Source organism: Galleria mellonella, unplaced genomic scaffold (assembly GCF_026898425.1).
Source record: "Galleria mellonella isolate WM207_F2 unplaced genomic scaffold, CSIRO_AGI_GalMel_v1 utg312, whole genome shotgun sequence".
NCBI classification, from domain to species: Eukaryota; Metazoa; Arthropoda; class Insecta; order Lepidoptera; family Pyralidae; genus Galleria; species Galleria mellonella.
The window spans coordinates 5,325,096-5,346,928 of record NW_026442074.1 but is presented as its reverse complement, the minus strand read 5'-3'; the positions used below and the strand labels follow the sequence as shown (position 1 = coordinate 5,346,928).

At 31.1% G+C, this 21,833-nt stretch overlaps 1 protein-coding gene across 1 annotated transcript in view; it reads right to left on the bottom strand.

Moving 5' to 3' along the window:
- The window catches only part of LOC113515213 (tetratricopeptide repeat protein 28), an 81,154-nt gene extending 59,569 nt beyond the window's left edge, over positions 1-21,585 (bottom strand). Inside the window, exons 1-2 of the mRNA XM_052895995.1 lie at positions 21,265-21,585; positions 9,197-9,251 (exon numbers count right to left, since the gene is read on the bottom strand). Of these exons, the coding sequence (XP_052751955.1) occupies positions 9,197-9,220 (24 nt within the window). The 5' untranslated portion in view covers positions 9,221-9,251; positions 21,265-21,585. The remainder of the gene's footprint in view (positions 1-9,196; positions 9,252-21,264) is intronic.
- Between the last annotated feature and the right edge of the window lie 248 nt (positions 21,586-21,833).

The following is a 21,833-nucleotide window of genomic DNA, read 5'->3' as shown; positions in this document are numbered from 1 at the left end:
TGTAAACTCGGGTAAATGAAGGATATTATATATATAATTATAATAATGTGCATGTAACATTCATACAGCTGTAAATTATTTTACCAACGTTGATCTCGGGGTTAACAAGAAAATAGCTAATAAATCTATTAAAACGCAACAAAGAGTGAACTGCGTGATGAGTATAAGAAAACCGTTAAAGCACTCATAAAAGTCGCACGGTGTGGGTTATAAGCCCCCATGGAGTGATCTTAACTATGTGTGATTACCTACGTAGTTGGAAGAATGTGGCGCAGGCGCCTCTCGAACTCGGTGACATGCTAATACACACACATGCAGTAGTTCAGGGACAAGTAATAGGTATAGACTTCTTAATTTCAGTTCGGTTCAATTTCGGTTCAGAATTAAAGTATCCGTAAGTGAATTTAATTAAAATTAGGGAAATAATATGTTTTTTTTTTTCGATACAGATTATATTATTAAAATACAGATTTAGTATATTTAATTTATAGAGCTCTAGGTTAATATTAGTTATTTTTATAACACTGTATTTTTGTCCTGCTTCTTTTAGAGATATTCAAACACAATAGTAAACCTATAGTATGGGATACCAAGAAAAAAGAGACATCCAAGATACTCGTAGATTCACCAAGACAGATTCAATTTTTTAACTGTGATTTGACAAGTTTGAGTAAGCATACTCAGAACAATTCCAACATCTATAGAAGTTGATGCGATAGTTTAACTAATTAAGTATAACAGATGTTTATTATTTTAATTCATTATTCATTGCTTTGCTCTTGAAGTTGGTTTTACTTTATCCGTTAGTTTGAATCAAGTCGTAGAATTTGGATTTTATTAGCAACCACATTTATTGCGCTATATAATTTTACGTTAATAAAGGCAAGAAATATTACTTTTAATTTGGTACTACATGTAGTTATACGCATATAATAAATACCTATAACTATATATAACGTGTATAACTATATATGAAACTTAATTAAATAATAAATTATTATAATTGGCTCTGATATTATAAGATAAAAAATTATGCTTAGCAGAAAAAAAGATGCAGCGACATCTTGAATGAAGAAGTTTTAAAGTTAAAAAATAAATTTTATATTTCGTCCATTACACCATAAATAAAAATAATGAGTCGTAATATATAGTGTAAGAGAAGTAGGTAGTATTTTGTGTGTCTATCTACAATAAAAGGTAAAAAAAGAGTGTAAAATAATGAAAATATACAATCTAAAGCATTGTAGTGTACGACGTAAACTAATATATGACGAATAATCAATTCAAACGTGCTTACAATTCGCTTTTTGTGAATATATGAATGTATAATTTCTTAGTTATTTCGTTGCGTGCTAACAGTAATATGTCATAATAGGCGAAGATTTTGTATGCAATTATCTTGAAACGTTTATCTATTTAGCTAATAGGTAAAATTTCCGCTATTTTACTTTTTATGATTTGTTGGTATGTAGATAAATATTTAATTAATTACTAAATATCTTGTCTGTTAAGTGTGTATATGTATATGTATGTATGTATGTGTGTGTGTGTGTGTGTGTGTGTGTGTGTGTGTGTGTATATATATATATATATATATATATATATATATATATATGTATATACACCTATCCCCCGATTTACACGGTACTTGTATTACACGTTTTCGCTTTTACACGGTTTTCCAAATAAGTTTTTTTTTTTTTGTTTTTATCGCACTCTACTAAATGCTACTGTGTTTGAACACGTGCGCTGTGTACACATCTCACGGGGAATCTAGAGCTTATATGCTGACTTGCTGCACATGCACACTGTGTCTGTATTTCTTCGCATAAAATTAAAGTTTTATCTACGGAAAATTGTATTTGAGTGAAAGTTTCACAGTGTCAGAAAGATTTAATTTTTCATATTCGTAAATTACAAGTGAGTGCATAATTAAGATTTTTATAAATTAACATAAATTAAAAAAAAAAATTATAGGCTTATAATGTCGAAAGAAGTTAAAAGAAAAGTTATTTCTTTAGAAACTAAAATCGAAATTTTGGATCGCTTTGGATCGTTTTGGATCGTTTAATGTATTGTAATTAAATAAAAAAACAGTGTTTCCGTAATATATTACATATTTTAACCTGTCAATGCATTTTATTTTTATTTCTGTGTACACCTAAAAATATTGAAAAAAATCACAACTGTTAAATAGCAAAATTGTGCACTTTCTGCAACTTTTCGATTTACACGTTTTTCTCAGGAACGTATCTACCGTGTAAATCGGGGGATAGGTGTATATATATATATATATATTTGCTGTCGTCGTTCGTGTCACGCATGGGCACCACAGAATATAAGCGCTGTAGCAATTAAATTGCTGCAGCACATGCTGAGTGGTAACCACGTTGGCAATAACAAATGTAATTTTTTTTTTAATTGTTAATTTATGTAATTTTTTTGTTGTTGGCAATAAATGTTTTTTTTCTTCTTTCTAAATATTATATATCCAAATAAAAAACTTAGGTATAATTTATTATTCTACAATATTTACACTCATGCCAAGTCATTATTATGACTCGTTCTGTTGTATGGTTCTGGTATAAAATAGGCTACCTTTTCCTTACCTGTGGGTGTAGTAACAGCTGACTAAGGGAGGGCGAGGGATAGGCAGCAGTATTTCTCTTTAAACATCACCAAAGCCTAACTGCGGTTCCCAATTTGCTTGCCAAGCATGGCAACTATTGGTAAAATCCCCCAAGGGAGAGGCTTATGTTCAGCAGTGGACAGTTTAAGGCTGATATGATGATGATTTTTACTTATAAGGTCATTAAAATGCAATTGGTAATCTTAAAAAGTATTTTTTCGATATCGAATCAAATCACTTCTCACTTTCGCGCGAAGCATGTAGTATGTAATTTTAGTGTTTTATTATGACCAGGCTAAATGTATGTTATGGATTGTTTTTCGTCGAATACAAACACATGCTCAAATGAAAAAAATATAAAGGGAAATTTTGTTCGCAGAAGTAATGTTTGTGTGTGCAGCGGGAGACTTTGTACAAAAGTTGATTACTTGGGTACCTGTGTCCCATTCGTGTTTTAATCGTGAAGCAGTTGTGTTTGCATGGTTGTGTTTCGGTTTAAAGGGTGGGATATGGCGTGAATTTACTGGGTACAGAGGAATAACACCTGAGTCCTCAGGAATGGCAACGCATGGGGGGTGTCATGGGCGAAACAGTATACTCTGTTATGTCCATGGTACTGTCAGTATACTCTGTTATGTTATGTCTATAGGCGACGGTTACCACTTTCCATCAGTTGAGCCGTCAGTTTGTTTGCCATTCTAAGTTGTATAAAAAAAAGCCAATTTTTAATATGAATTAATTCGAAGCAGTATAACATTATAAAATTATTTGGATATTAACTTTAACAAATCCCTGTTAATGAAAGCACAACGCATGTCGTCAAGGACCAGCAGCATTCTTGGCCGGTTTTATTTTAAATTATGAACTATGGCTCGGACATTGTTAAATAAACTACAGCATTCACAGCAATAAATTCAATGGCAAAAATGTCTACGTATTAGAACGACAACTCCTTATATGTTATTAAATCATATTCACGCGTCGTTGTAATTTGAAATTAATTGTTCAAAGATTAAGGTCGCTAGTACTGCGGCAATAATTCGCTTTTACAACAGCAATTTGCATGGTACAAAACAGACGCCGACACGTAGAGCTACGAAGCGAAGTTACTATTGTCAATAGAATTTATTTGGTAAGCGCTCGAGAGCACAATCATTGTTTATTTTTATTATTATTTATGGTTGGTACATAGTAGGTAAGCCCTCTATGATAGAACCCATCATTGTTTTGTTATGAATTGATAAGTTTTTCATTTGAGACCTTAGTCCTTGAAAAGAATTAGTTATTTGTTCCCCGTGGGATAAAAAGCAGTTTTATACTCGTATAATTTTTCATCACATGTAACACAGAGGTCAAATTTCATGATTAGTTGAAAGGTTAAAGTTCAAAAAGATAACAAACAAATAAACAAACACATTTTCATATATTATATTATTTCTTTATAGCAGATTCAACTTTTTATGTATGTATATAGGATTTATATGTTTAAAATATTTTCTATTATTTATATTGTAAAATGTGTAGGGTTAATTTAATTGTCATGAGTTTTATCATAAGAAACTTGATAATTGTCTTCTTGTAGTAACTCTGTAGGTATATAGTTATAATTGAAAAAATCTACATAATGAATCAAGCAGTTAAATAATTACTTAATATATATTGGATCAATTAATTTTGTGCTAAACACGTTAACAGCAAATGGAAATGATATAGAAATAAGAAAAAAAAATAAGCGTATTATTAATTACTCAGCTCCGGTTAGTCGCTAATTTGCTTTTGAATAAATTGTACATCCGCTATAGAACACCGATATAAATATAATATTTCTCTTTATATAATATTTTATTAAAGAAATTATTTAATTAACGTCTTAATTAAATGATACTGGGTAATTGACATAGTTTTCACGGCAAATAAAAGTATTTATGAGGTAAGTATTTTTTGGAGGATTAAGCAATTTTAATGTTTATATATCCGGCCTACTTTTTATTGCAGAAAGTTCGCTCTCAAAATTAATATGTACAAATGATATTAACATTTTATTTCATTTACTTTTACTAGAGTCATATCTGAGACAAATAATTAGTGGTAATAAGTGAGAAAACCAAAATTAGGGCGGTAAATATTATTTTGGACTTATATAGGAAATATTTTGTAGTCTGAAGTGGCAAAATTAAGGGCGACTGGCCATTAAACAGGATGGTTAAATATTATTTCGGCCCTACATGGCAAACATTTTTTGCCTGTAACGGTAGAGTTGATCTGAATTTTGATGTGTAAAAAAGTAAGAGTGGTAAATATTATTCGGCCCTAGGCAAGAGTTTTTGTTTGTTTGAAGTGTTAAAATTTAAGGCAACTGGCCATAAAAAGAATAGTTATCATCTTCTTCATCATATCAGCTGTTTACTTTCCACTGCTGAAGATAGGCCTCTCTCAAAAGAAGGGTTTTTTCTAGTAGTTGCTACGTTTGGCAGGTTAAATAGCAACCACAGTTAGGCTTTAATGCTGTCTTAACAGGGACGCTGCTACCCATTTCTTTGTATTTAGTTTAAAAATTTATATTTAAAAGGAGTTTTAAATGTAAGTATTCAATATTTTCATAGTACAGTAATAATATTTTCTTTTACTGATTGAATGTATTTAATATTACTTAAATAATGATTATGTTACACAAACTCATGTTTATAATTGAGTTTTAACATTTATTTACAACTGTTTTATAATTAATTTTATAATATAGATTTAATCTAATCGTATTACATTATATTCCTTCCAAAAAGATTATTTATGCATAAATGGTTAAAATTTTACTAAAAAAATTAAGGAGGCAAAGGAGAATAGCGATTATATTTATATACATATTATGAAGAGAAGTCCTCACTGACTCACTAGGGTTGGCACCTCAATTTTCTAAGATCTGTATCTTAATCTAATTATACCATATAGAAACGTCTTATTTGAAGGTTTATAACCGTTCCCTCTTTTTACTTCGTAGGTTAGAAGTAAATGTTAAAATGCAGTGGTACCGGTATCCGCCTCCTCTATCCGTCACATTTACGAGTACACCTAACAGCATTTGAATTACATTCATTTGTATCAGACCTTATGTGTAACTCACCAAGTCATTGTCCGAGGTGCAAATGTAAACTTGCTGCTTCATAATTAAATTTTATTTTTATCGACCTACTGTGTTACTGATAAAAACGTAATTTTTCAATGAATCTATTTCAACAATATCATAAATTATAATTATGTTACTTTATTCCAAATTAAGAATTTAGTTAGAAAGATAAAAACAACAAATTTTACATAACTAAAACAGGTTTATTAAGTGTTTGACGTCATTATGAATAGTAAAAGGAGTAATCTTAAATATGCGTGGGCCAAAGTATTTAACGCAGGTACGTATGATATCATAGAAATATACACATAATATAATATTATACTAAATATACATATATTTTTTTATTAAAATTTACACCAGTTTGTTAATGAATAATAATAATAACATGATAATTATATTTTATAAATTTACTACTACTTTTACTACCAACTACTACATTTGAATCTAAAAAAAAAGTTACAAAAATTTCTATACTCTTTCAATATCTACAAAAGACATAATTTAATGCAGATTTCTTAAAAAGAACTTAGTTTTCATTTTATTGTATACGTTTGATAGGAACTCTTATAGTACAGGAAGCGTCAAATCGCTTCTGATCTACTCTTGTACCATACCCCACAAATAAGCAAGTCACGCAGAACTTCTACGTTCACACGTCCAATGCATATGCCTGAACAACAGTAAATGGTAATGTACGAGTACAATCGATATTATTATGAAATGGCTTATGAAAATGACAACTTGTATGCAGTACAGGTAATACTACCGGTTTTACTTGTACTTTTATATAAAAAATATGTTCTTAATTGTAATCATTAATGATGACAATTACTGCAGTTTGTGATAAATAAATACTAATATTCTAATACTAATATTCTTTTTTGTGAAAATAAAAAAATGAGGTTACTAATTGTTATTCATGTTGAAAGTTCCATGTTTCTCTAATAAGATGGGATACAAACTGATTTAAGAAACGTAAAAGATTAAACTTTTACGTCATAATAAAATCTACATTGCTGTATATATAAGCTTTTCACCTGTGATTTCTGTCTATCTCTTTTCCTTCCCTTTAAGTTTGTAAGAAGTAGATATACATTTATATAAGATTATTTTACTATAATAGACTAGTTAAGCTGATTCTATAGACGTTGTCCTGTCCAATTTCTTTTTGTTTCTTTCTTAAAGTTTAAACTATCCAAAATTATATTATTTCATCCAGTTAAAGGTTTTTTTTTTTAAAGTTTAATTGGAGTATTACAAAATAAATAACAATAAAAAACAATTAAACAAATCAGTTCTGCTGTTCTCAAGTGATAAGTTTACAAACGAACAACATTGAATGCACACGATCTGATGCCGATTATAATTACAAAAGAAAAGTATTTATTTTTCATGAACTTTATTAAGTTTATTTCCATTCCTTGAAAATTTTCTGTGTTCAATTTATTCGCTTAATGCAAAAATATCTTTATGTACCAACTGGTGTTAGGCTTTTCATAAAATTATAATTTATGACGCTGTAAAAGGTATTCAATAAATATTACATAGACATTGAGAGATGTCTATATTTCCAGTTTATTGCTCCTTCGTATTACCACCTTTTATTCAACCTAATAGATTTTTTATATATCCATACACTTACGATAATTTTATGTTTTTGTAATATATATATAATATCAATAATGAGATATGATATTTTAATATTTATCAGGAAAATATGTAATAACAGTATGAGTACATACGACCATCTGTACATGTTGTTTTGTCCTGTTACCAGTTTTTATAAACATATGTTTAATAAGTGTTCTAGTTTAATGTTTCAACATAAAATCAGTATGGGACATCAATAAACCCTTTTCTTGTTAATTTAATTCCTTAAAATTTATTCATAATTGTCTATCATTTACTAAAACACCATTGAATTAATTGAAATCCTCTCTCATTTTCGAAGATTTTAGGCAAAAAATCTAGTGGACCTACCATGAAATGTTTTCCGAAATTTCGGATCCGAACGAAACAAAAATTTTATGTTAAAATTACTTGATACATACCGTTTAAAAATATTAAAAATGCTAAAGTATCGTTCCTTTGGACTTTTATGGTAGGATTTATGACAAATGAAATGTTAAGCTCTATTTATAGGGTCGATTTTGATACGAACAAAAACACAAAATTGAGTCCGAAAATTCAGATTTTCATTTCATGGTAGACCCCCTGAAAGTGATTATAAAAATAGCTTATATTTTACTGAACTCGGTGTTATCCTGCGGAAGTCCATATCACTGCGTATTTGAATAATAACAATATGGAAGGTTTACGAAACTTCTGGTAGTAATAGTGGTGGTCAATCTTCGAGTGTTCATAGTCATACACATACTAATAGTAGCGTTATTAAACAAAATAGTTCGAATTAAATAACCAGTCAAATATAGCCTAAATATATATTTATATATATTGTTATTTTTTTAGGAATTATTTCAGAAATTTCTACTATTACGTGATCAAGCAGGCAGATCCGCGGGAAACAGATAATATGTAGGTATATGCATACAGGGATATGATAAGTGGATAAATTGCCAGCTAAGTGGTTACTTTCATGTGCATACCATACTAGCTTGCTTCCATCTCTGGCATTCTACAAGTACCTAATCCTAACTGGAAATCCACTTTCTACGTCTTAATATTGTGTTGTGATGGTTCAGCTGTCCTAAAATGAGGTTTGAGAATTTCTTGTTTCGTCTTAGAAGGGCGGAGAAATGGAATGCATCGCTATAAACTATTATGCGTTTCTAGCTGTAATTGCTTTTGGAGTTATAATTGGATTAATATAAATCCGTGAATTATATTTACTTCAAGTTTCTCTACGTAAGTAGTTGTCATATTTATACTAATAATATAAAAAGAAAAGACTTGATTGTTAATTTGTAATGGATAAACTTAAAGAGTAATCAACCAAATTTCATTTTTCCATGTATAAAAATCTATATTATCAGCGAGTAACACAAACTATGTATTAATTTCGAAAATTCTGTCTACCCATGCGAAGTCTGGTAGGATTACAAGTTCTTCATAAAACCTTATTTGACTATAAATAATAATAAAGCGGAAACACTTTTTTCTAACGAAACATGGTCCAAAAGTTAATAATCTTTTTGCTTTTGCCCAGATGTTATTATGGGGGACTCTATGTCATTTTAAATTCATTTGAAAATACTCCATTAAAGGATGTTAAGGATAATTTCGATATCATATTGTCTAATAATAAATAAATACCAACTATTCATTACTTAATAATTAACTCTTTCCTTTTTCCATGTGGTAAGGGTTGGCCTATTGTATGTCAGAACCACAGGACCAGATAAAATATTTACTATAAATTAATTTAATATGTATATTTATAACGACTTATATCGCAAATATAATATTAAAGATATACAACAAACCTCAGAGAAATCTCTTTGTGACATTTTGTTCTTGCTATCCTCTTCTCACATGAACCTGGAAAAACAAAATGTTCTTTAGAAATAAGCACTTTTTTATATATATAATTGGGAATAGCTAAAAATGACAGCTCATATAATAGAAAGTTAGTAATCGTTGCTTAGAGATGTGTATAGTTAAAATAAACTGCAAGTAGGCTTATATAAAAGCTCATTTAAATCGTAATTCTACTGTAGTTTCTAAGTTAGCTGTTGAGAAGAAACTATACAATAAACTCAACAGTTAGTTATCTTTTCAGATCTCTGTTAATGTAAATGTATTATGTCTAAAATAACACGGTCGTTGAATATTTAAAAGCCCGTGCATAATCGACTAAGGCCAAGCACGTTTGTCTTCTAAATAATTCTAGTAAGTGATCGTTTAGAGAGTAATAAATAGGATTTGTTTAATAATATGTTTAATGAATCTTTTAAATTTATTAAAAACAAGTCGATTATTCAAAAATCCAATATATCCTTTTATAAGTAACATGGACGTTACAGAATATACTGTGATAATTAGCCTACGTTATTTGTTAATTCCTAAGGATTAAGGTGCTTTTCCCTCCGTGTGTTCATACTAAAACACAGTCATGCAAGCACAGTTATCTGGCGACAGAAACACGTTTATTCATTATAAACTTCAATCTCCTGCGAGAAGTAAGATATAGTGTAAACCTCGATATTGGTTGGTTGGTTTATAATTATTGCTTTAATGCGTAATTTTGAGAAAAGTAGTCCGTTTGATGATCCGTGCCTCTACATTGAATATAGAATTATAAACTCGTAATATTAAAGATGAAATTTGTGTGACATGGTAAAGAGGATATCGTTTGTTGGTGGTCGAAGTAATCTGATGGCACTTATCCGTGAGTGGTCGTCAAACTTGGTGCTGATAAATTGAAATAAAAAGGATTGAATATTAATGATATGCCTAGAACATATGATACAGCGCTCCCTAGTCTCAAACTAAACAGAGTCTCTACAGTGGATTTAAGGTGATCAGACTAATGAAAACAGACGTACGACATGAATATAAAATATTTGTACCTGCAAATATCTGCAATTACTACCAACTCTATCTGCAAGATAAACAGCATTTAGAAAAATATGTTTAGGGTTATAATTCGTAATGGAGACATTTTCAATTATTGTTATTATGATAAACGTGTCACTCAATATATTTTTATATCGCCATACCTATTAGAAAAGAAATAGAGGAAGTAATACTGCAGTACTTGGATTAATTTGGTTTCTATCGCTGTTTTCTATTTAAAATACACTATTGGGACTTAACGCGATGAAAAATATTTTGGGTATAAATAGTACCTACATACCTGGGGGTCTACCAGGAAATGTAATTCCGAAGTTTCGGATTCAATTTCGTGTTTTTGTTCATACCGAAATCGGTGCAGTAAATGAAACTTAACATTTCGTGAATCATAAATCCTACCACAAAGGAATGATATTTTAATATTTTGTAAGATTTTAATCGGTATGCATGTAATTTTAATAACAAATTTGTGTTACGGTCAGCCCCGAAAATTCGGAAAACATTTCATGGTAGGCCCGCTGTTTCTTTATTGCTGTCGTTTCGACGTGGATTGCACTACGTAGTGATCACGATAGAACCATGTTTTGTAGTAGTAGTAGTAGTAATGTGTGTAATTAACGTTTAAAATTAGTTCTTATATTACCAGAAAGTTAGAATGACCACAAAAGACTGCAAAGTTTTTGAGACTGATCAGATTCAAACTCAAGACTTGCAATCTATTACTCGAGGTAGTATATACCACAGAGTTTTGGCGCTCTAACAGATGTAGTTAGAATAATAAATATGAATACTTTAATAAATATAAATAATGATAAATATTTGTAGATAAATTTATTGTGAGAAAATCGCATATATTTGTCATTGTGAATGCATAAAGCAACAATGTACACTTCAAGTTATGTAATGCTCAGAAATATTGCTATAGCGATGATTACGGGTACATAAAACTAGCTCGTAAAAGTCCTACTATTGCATCGATTTTAGTTTACGGGTGTAGCTCTACGAATGGGTTTATTTGCTATGATTTAGTAGGTACGACTAAGGATACTCTTAGACCATATTTCGGTGAATATACATGTATAATTTTTTTTCACACTTAACCTTGTTGGTAACTCTGTTTGAATCATAGATTGTTTTATTTGCTCTTCTAACGTATGTATATGTTTATTTTTTTTTTTATTTAACATATTATGTGTATGTTTATATTAGTCTAATTATATGTTTATAATATATGAAGATATTAAGTATTACTTTTTACGTAAGCGTCAGGGGTGTCCATCTCTAGAAACCTGTCCGATTCTAGAATAAGGATATACGGGTATGCGATCCCGACCTCTCAAGCCGCTGCAGTGTCACAGTCCTTTCCTCAACTGCAGTTTCCTCCCCCCCCTTCCTTTCTCTCATAAGTCCCTTATTCCTCTCATTTACCAATTTTCTTTATGCATTTCTAATGTTTCTTTCCTTTTTCCTTAATTCTTTCGTCCATATCGTAAGTGGAGGAAACCACCAACAAATGCATTCTCAAAGAGAGTTGATGTCAGATAGGCGGCCGATCGTAAAACTAAAAGCCAAATCTTTTTGTAATATGGATATAAACATATTTCGCCGAACCTTAATAATAATAAGGGTAGGAAAATGATGATGATGATGATTAAGTATTATTTTTTATATTTCATCAATTCAATAACGCACCGCCTACTTATTTTTCGGTTTGTCCAATAATTGACTTGTAGAGAATACCGTTCAGTGTTAAGTCCACCATGTGTATATAGTTTCACTGTGCATTAAAGTTTAAATAAATAAAATAAATATACTGTGGAACAATAGCAGTTTTTTTATTTAATTATATGTAAAATTCATTCACACATATAAGTATGGCAACTACTGGCAAAGCTCTCCTTAAGGGGCTTATGTTCAGGAGTGGGCAGTTAACGGCTGGTATGATGATAAAAGTAATTTCGCGATTCACTGTAATATTAGACCAGTATTTTTTTTATACAACTTAGAATGGCAAAAAAGCTGACGGCCCACCTGATGTAAAGTGGTAACCGTCGCCTATAGACATGAGCAGTACCATGGACATAACAGAGTATACTGTTTCGCCCATGATACCCCCCATGCGGTGCCATTCCTGAGGACTCAGGTGTTATTCCTGTGTACACTGTAAATTCACGCCATATCCTATCCTTCAAACCGAAACACAGCTATGCAAACACAACTGCTTCACGGTTGAAACACGAAAAAAGTATAAACATTATAATATATCCTAGATTCACATATAATTTTTCACATAATATTTGGCGTGGCGACTGACTGGTAGGATAGGTATACAGGGCGGACTTAATGCCATCAGGCATTGAGTCCGCCCTGTGTATTTTCTAATGTGTGCAAAAGTATAAATAAATACAATAAATAAATAGAAGGTACTTTTATTATACTAAATGTTGGAAGCAAAAGCATATGAAGTACCAAGTTATACACTTGACACAATTCCTTTACCAGTAGAGATGTATTAAAAAGAAGTTTATTTTAATAAATTAAAAATGATCACAGATTATTTGCATTAACAATGTCGATCGTATATCGTATTTTAATTAATAGGTTATGATCTCAGCTTTGTGGATTATATTACCATAGTATTACCGTTAGTACCGGAAAGAACGACATTTCTTACGAAACAGTTCGGTTTGTCGTTACAAGAGCAAGCCATGTAATCTTTTATAACTACAATATAATAAACCAGCAAATAGATCGGAAATAATTTGAGTCGTATATATTTTTTTATGATGATGTTTTGTAATCACTGCTACTAAAATTCCGTTGCTGATGACATATTTCAATTTAGAATAAGTACTTCTAGCTGTGTGGGATGACCTCCCACTAGATGGAGTTACGATCTCAAATGCATTGCAGGGAGACAGTGGATGTAGATGGCTCTGGACTGTTCCTTATAGCAGTCTATGTCCAGCAGAGGACCGGATAATGGCTGAAATGATGATGATGATTCTAGATAAATAAAACATAAAATTTAAAGATAAATAAAATAAATAATGTAATATATAAACATATTGTAAAATCCTATACAGTCTAAAACTTCGTACTGTGGATACTAGACTACTAGAAAGAAATAGGTATATACCTATTTCTTTTTTTAAATTTATATTTATTACATTTATGTAGGTAAAAAACAGTGTAGCAAAATATCTATTCAATATAATATAAAAATTTAAAATGAAATCAAATTTAAACGTTTAAAAATTAAATAATTTGTGAGTTTGTTACAAATAAAAAACTCTGACATTTTTATTATTATTTCATTTTACATACTTTTGTAAAATCTACTATTTGACCCTGACTAAGATAAATAAGTATAGACTAGGCCCAACATTATAATTGAAAAAATGTTTTACAACTGAAAAAATCGGTAAAGCAGTAGCGGAATTATATAAATATTAATTATTAGTAATAACAATAATAATTCTTTTTATTATATCATACATATTTTTCTTACTCGAAAAATTATCGAGGGTACTGTATTGTATTGTAAAATATTTTTTGTACATAATTTACAATGGACACATTAAAAGATTTAATATACAACGGCGGACTTATCCCATAGAGGGATCTCTTACAGTCAATCTTTGAGAAGCTGAAAGAAAACTATAGAATGATTTTTTTTTTCTGTATCCATCCGACAAAGGCACCTTTGCCTTGGAGCTATTTCAACGTAAACAGTAGCCAGGTGGTCAAAAAATTCAAATTCTAACTCGTATCGGCCATCATTATATACACGTGAAGTGGCGTGAGCAGACCAATCATACGTAATTTGAAACATAAAGTATACTCATACATGTATGTAATGTTATTTTAAATATACATTGTGTGTCACGTTTCTTGGATTTATTTGGACAGACTCTTATAGTTTTTGTAGTAATAATTACGTCTTAAAAACTTAATATTGATGCTGTTTGAAATTCTTTGCTAGATGTCTAATTACCTATTTGCATTTATTACTTTAATATAAATTTAAATAATGGATAATTCGGTAAAAATAATAGTAATATCACAAGTCCAGCGATATGTGTTTCACCTCTAAATGAGCGAAGAGAAAGGATTGTTAGTAATGGGGGCTAATAGTCCTATTGTTAGAAATATACTTTACCAGGTCGAGTTCCACGCGGTTCTCCTTGGAAACCAATGTGCAAATTTCAGGTGCATTCGTGGCAATAATCATTAAGTTCACCATTTGTACAAACTTTATTGTGCAATACAGAATAAATAACAAATGGGCCAACTGATCTGAGTTCACCCTCATCCATCATCATGCACTGGTACCCCGCCAAGTATATCATTAAGACACGCAGGGAAAGTATCAACTAATTTTTATCTGACAAAAAAAGTACTTATCATCAAATGTTACATCAGTAGTGGCACGAGTACTAATAGTAGCCGAATTAAACAAAATAATACTAATCAAGTAGCCGGTAACTCTTCGGAACCCTTAGGTACAGTTGCGGTAGTCGCGTGAGCGGTAAGTGACCGCCTCGGGGGGCACGCGCCACGACCACAAAGCAAAAGACAAAATACATGCTGCCTGCTACCGACATGAGGTTGTAACTGCTTAACATAATGACACCGAATGAAATTATCACAAGAGAGGGACGATTTGATTTTTTTTTTAATATAATAATTTTGATAAAGTTGACAAGGCTAACTTAGTGAAATATTATAAATCAAAGATGACGTGAATAGATAGAGGTGTTATTTTTTGCTGGCATTATACATACTACGAACTAAATAATAGGATAAATAAAATTGCCGAGTACAGCATGTTTTGAATCTATATTATTTTTAAAAATAATAGGTTCTTAATTTACCGGACTTTTTTTATAAATTAAACTTTTATTTGAAAAAAGAAACAGCTTTGTTTCTTGTCCGTTCTTCTCAGCTGAAATTGCATCCCGAACAGGGCGGTAGAGAAAGAAAATGACTATTCAAAAATGCTTATAATGAAGTTTACTTTAATAAAAATTATTATTTATTTATTTATTTTGTATGTATGTTACGTGATATTTCATTTACTTGCGTACTTCATTTCTGTACTAATTTTCATATTTTTTTAATTTAATAGTTTCTATAATATATATATATATATATATATATATATATATATATATATATATACATATTATTCATATATTAGTTTCTTTAGTGTTGATAACCCCTAGTGTCACAGGCGTCCATAGACTACAGTGACTGTTTACTATCAGACGGGTTGTATGTTTGTTTGCCACCTTTGTGGTGTAAAGAAAATCTGTATCTACAATTATTTACATATACACATATATTTTTGGTAAAATGAATAGAGGCTAATTTTCGAAGCAGGATCAAAAGAAATATATGAACAGTGCAAGTGATTATATTTAATGACAGTTTACCTTCTTATACAATAAATGGATATTTAATGATATTTACTTTCCTCTGTGACCGTATTCAGAAAAGTATTTTTTTATTATTAAACATAACGAATCGGTCCAGTTTCGAATGGATAGAAAGCATTTTTGAAAATAATATTTATAACCTTTGTAACTGATAATCTTTCTATTCTTAGGTGAAATAATTTTTAAAATCATTTTAGTTGTTTTTTAGTTTATCCATTATAACCAAACAAACAAATCTTTTCTCGTTATAATCCTTACTTCGTTACTAATATTATAAATATGAAAATGAATTTGTTTGTCTGTTTGTTTGCTACCTCCTAGCGCTTTAACGGCTTAACCAATCACTTTAGAATTTAGTATACACGTATTATATGGGATGGAGAAGGATATGAACTACTGTTATCCCGATTAGTAAACATATTCCGGTCATGCGGACGAAGTCGCGGGTAAAAACTATCTTTTTATATCATAGGATGTCCCCCCTGATGAGCATGCGACTCAACTGATGGTGAATGATCACCACTGCCCATAGGCACCCACAATATCAGAGAAATTGCAGGTGTATTGCCGGTTTTTTGGGAACGAATATTCCTTTTATTCTTCAGATACTTTATATACTAATTTACGTGGGTGAAGCCACAGGATACAGCTAGTAAAATAAATGCAAAAGTTTGAAACGGTGGATGATACATAGATGTTTTTTACTCTTTCACGCGAAAACTACTAGATGGATTTAAATTAAATTTGGTACACGAGTAGGTTATGTCCTAACTTTAGTACATAGAATACTGTATGTACACACAGGTGAAGCTATGTGTATCAGTACATACAAATATACGCAGACAGTTATAGGATAAAGCTAGTGTAAGAAACATTGCACTGAGTGGAGTTCATCCAATTACATGTTAATTTAAAAGTCTCTCGTGTAATACATTCACATAATTTGTTAAGGTTAGAAAAAAGAAACAAAAAAGTAAAACAACGGACAAATCGGTAACAATGACGAGCGTGATTCGTGAGATTTTTTTGAACAGCACAATTGATAAGCAACAATATGTAATCTATTGTGAATGAATTTCAATTCTTACAACGTAAAAACTATCTGTAAGTACATCAGTTTAAAATGTTTTTGTTGTTTCCTACCTTCTGTACCTAACAAAGGAGGTATTATAACAAAATCTTTGATTTCTATTAACACATTTGAAAATTGTCTAAGACTTGCAATCCGGCCCTGTTTAGCACCGGGATCTTAATAATGAAATGAAATGAAATTTATTGCGATGAATGTGGTAAGTTTAGGTAATATTATACATTTTGTGTTACCTTAATATTCAGACAGCTTGGCATGCAACATTTTTATATGTATTATTAACAATTACTATTAATTACAAGTTACATTACTTAAGTCATTATTTTTCACTCCTTTACGTTAGTCATACATTTACAGGTTTTACATTCAAAATTGAATTATATTGTCGTCCATTTTACTGGAAAAATAATCTTTCAGTAATAATAATAATAATAATAATAAACTTTATGAACAAATACAGGGTTACACAGTTACATGTTTTTTGCCCTAGCTTACAAATTAGGGTAACCTGTGCCTTGTAAGCCAGTTCCTTCCAACACACAAGCACTAATACTTTGTATTTGTAGATGCAGAACTAACAATATTAAGCTACAAACACAATAAACATGATGATAAATATAGAAAAAAAAAATTGTTTAACTAGAAGATTGCAGTTAATTAAATTTTTAAATCTGTAACGTTCAGTGTGTGTTGTGAGAGAAGGTGAACAGTGTGAGTGTGTGTATGTTTAAAGTGAGAGGAAGAGTGCTATTAATGTGTATTCTATTTTGTTTGTTTTTATGCTTCTACATATAAATCCAATAACTCTATATAATTCAGTGCATAGAAACATTTTTTAACATTAACAGATCAGTAAGCGAATTTGGTAGTTTTTTGTAAATTCTTATACATGATAAGTAACTGTTACTATGATATTGAAGTGTTTTTATGTTTGGTAACTTAAGACCAATAGAACATAAAACAACAAATATTTTTTACATACTTTGTTTATCTGGCTCTCAGTATGTTTGTTTCGGTATCACGCAAAAACTACTCCACTTCATTAGATGCAAAAGGTCTAATGCGATGAGAAACTTGAGAACTGAGGGTCTACCATGAAATGAAATTCCAAATTTTCTGACTTAATTTTGTGTTTTTGTTCATACCGAAATCGGCCTAGTAGAGTTTAACATTTCGCTTGTGATAAATCCTATCATAAAGGTCCATAGAAATAATATTTTGATAATTTTAAACGTATGTATTATGTAATTTAAACATCAAATCTATGTGTCGTTCGGCTCCGAAATTTCAGAAAACATTTCATGATAGGCTATCTGGTGTATGTTTTATTTGGTTATATCATTTAAGATTAGTTCATTTCATTACAATTTCTGTTTCTGAAATCCACACGTGCGAAGTAGCGGGCAAAACACTAGTCATGGGTACAAATGTTTCTAGTAATATAATAAATAATTCCTGTAAAAATGGATATTGGTCTCATAATCATAGCGAGAAGGCGAGATCTTAAACCACTAAGTAGTACGAAACCAAGTAAATCAGCTTCCATTAGAAAAGAATAACCAAAATCGGTTTATAATCGGTGAAAATAAAGCGTAATATACTCATAAAAATTACAGTCAGTTAAATCCCCTCTTTCTCGAAATTGGTTACAAAGTATCATTGAAATTGGAAGATCAAATCCAAAATTACAGGAAGACGAAGCGAAATGTTAAAGCACTGAATAGTATGAGACCAAAATGCAAGTCAATTTTCATTACAATGTGAAAATATAGCAGAGTATACTTATAAAAATTATCATGCGGTCCCGGTATAGAATGGACCACCCCATCTTTTCCCGTGGGTGTCGTAAGAGGCGATTAAGAGAATTTAATGGTCGAGAGATGGGCAGCATCGTCCCTCTCAAGACATCACCAAATGCCTAATTGCGTTTACCAATCCACTTGCCAAGTGTGGCAACTACTGAGGAGGCTTATGTTCACTAGTGGACAGTTGACGTCTGATATGATGATGATGATGTAACTCATAAAAATTACAGTTAGGAAAATCTCCTCTTTTACAAAATCGGTCGTGAAGTATCATTAAAATCGGTTATTACCATAATTATATAGTTTCGACGTTTCCGCATAGCTCACAAATAACACGAAGTCGACCAAAATACAAGTATGCAATTTACAAGTCCATATAAAGGGTGCTCGGTGACCGCGCGCACAGTCCGACGAGGGTTACATTCAAAACAATGAAACCAATTTTCCAGTTTAATCGAATAGCTGTGATAACTTGCATGCGATATCGTTAAAATACGAATATTCGGAATCGTTTATGTTCAAGTTGTGTCATGTTACATTGTAACTTTTGTATAGTATTAAAAAATTGCCAGCTGTATTAATTTAATTAACCTTGGAAACAATTTAAAGAATTTTATGATGATTTTTTTAGGTACTTAATTAGTTATAATTTTTCAATGTACATTTTAAAGGCGAGAAATTCCCGTGTATTTTTTTTTATAAGACAGGGGGCAAATGAGTATGCAGCTCACCTAATGGTAAGTGACTACCGCTGTCCATGAGCATCAGTATCACCAGAAGTATTATAGGTGTGCTTCGGCTTTTTAAAAGCTCTTTTATATCCTATCAATACAAAAGGAATACAATCAAACACTAATAGTTTCCTAACAAAGTTAGTGGATTATAGTTTTTTATCAGTCCATCTGTCTATTCCGGTATCACGCAAAAACTGCTATACCAAATTGGATGCGATTTTCACAGTTAGGCTACTGAAGATCTAACTTTAAATCTATTGTATAATTCGTTACCTTCTTCATATCATCCGAAATGAAGTGTATGAAGCGTTTAATTGTCCAAGATACAGTACACGGTAAACGTTCTCGATGTAGATCACAAACGAGATAGATTGATTTTATTAAAATGGCCACATAACAATTCATTGTGGTATGATCTTACTCGGCTGTGAGCAGAAATAGATGAAGACACATTGCAAAGACCTCAGTCGTGAAGAAGAGTCTTATTTACAATTAAGCATAATCATGAAAATTACGAGCATACTGTCAAACATGTACGACTGAAGAAAACGAAATTTATATTTAGGTTATTTAGTAATTTATCTAATTATTTGTCTGTTAACAAGAATAACAACATAACGTAAAATCACAGGACGTGTCGTTGAGTATGTATTCCTCATACGGGAACTATGGTGTTTCTTCCTTAATATATAATTCCTTACGTTGCGTAATGTACATATTGTATATTTTTTTTATGGGTGATAATAGTATGGTAACGCCACCCGCGCTATCGGTATACACCGGCGGGGCACCAGTGAGGGATGATAGGTGAGGATGAAGCAGGTCAGTAAGCCCATCGTGACGAGACAAGAATTGTTTACGATGGTTTCCAGGGGGAACCACGTGGAGGTTTTTTTTTTCTTTATACAACTTAGAATGGCAAACAAGCTGACGGCCCACCTGATGGAATGTGGTAACCGTCGCCTATAGACATGAGCAGTACCATGGACATAACAGAGTATACTGTTTCGCCCATGATACCCCCCCATGAGTTAACATTCCTAAGGACTCAGATGTTATTCCTCTGTACCCAGTAAATTCACGCCATATCCCACCCTTCAAACCGAAACACAGCCATGCAAACACAACTGATTCACGGTTGAAACACGAATGGGACAGAGGTACCCAAGCAATCGACTTTTGTACAAATAATATTTTTGTACAAATAATATTGCTAGTAATGAGGCTGTCAAATTCCATTACTAACAATCCCTTTCCCCCCATATTGTATATTAGGTTATTTCAATGATCTACAATACGCGTTGATGTCTTTTACACCGAGAAGTAAATAGTTGTAACTGTGGAACACGCGGGCATGTGTATTCCGCAGTTATAACATATTTAGTATTATTTGTCAGTGTTATTCATTTTTCACAGTAAAAATTGTGTGTATCATAATTTTTTTTGCTGTATTATTTTTAATAAAATAAGTTAAAATTAATTACAATATCGACGGTAAATTACGTATTTTAAGTATTTACACAAAATATATGTAATTGTTTATGAACATGTTACGAAATCATCATTTAAATTGCTATAAATTTCTATATTAGTTGCAATATCATAGATTACATCGATAATATACTTAGTCAAGTCAACGCAACGCATCAAAACAACTTTCTAGACCGTTGACTCTAGTTAGAAACTGACGCCAACCCACCAACCGACCGAACCTGCGATTAATATAATTAAGAAGATAACAACAATAAATATAAAACACATATTATGTTTGAAATCGTAAAAAAAATATTCGCGAAATTTGAAAGCATGTCTCGTTGTAGACACTAAGCGCGTGTATGTGTTGTACAATCACGCACACATAAACATATTTGTAGTGTAAAAGCTTGTTTATGTGCAGCTTCGACTTACCATTGCGGTCTTTGATTTAGACCAATTATAAACCCATTTCTTGGTTCGAACACGGCTATTACCTACACACAGGCGGACAAACAAAAAATATCAATCGTAAACCACTTTACATATACACAGGTAGCATTTTCGAGATTTTCCTAGCTTCACTATAGTTTAGAACATTTTTAACACTCGAAATTACTCAAAAACTTTGCCATACATAAATTTGACTCGATTTATTATTATTATTTAGTATATTTGGGTATTTTTTTTTAAGACGCTAGCGACGGCGGTAAAATCGACGTTGGCATGCGCACGCGCAGCCTCTGACGGACTGACTGCTGGTTTTCAGTGCTACCAGTACTTCAATGAAATTAATGTTACTAAATGTTTTATACTTCGAAAAGAAGATTTTTAATTTTCGCTTGTATTATTTCCGCATATTTCAAATGTTGTCTTAGTCAATTGTGAACAGATTTTAATAATTGTTTTTCAATTAAGAGGGTTAATTAATGGGCATATATTCATTTTGTTATAATCCTGTAATAAATTTTTGTAGCAAATCTGATATCTTCATTTAAATTTAA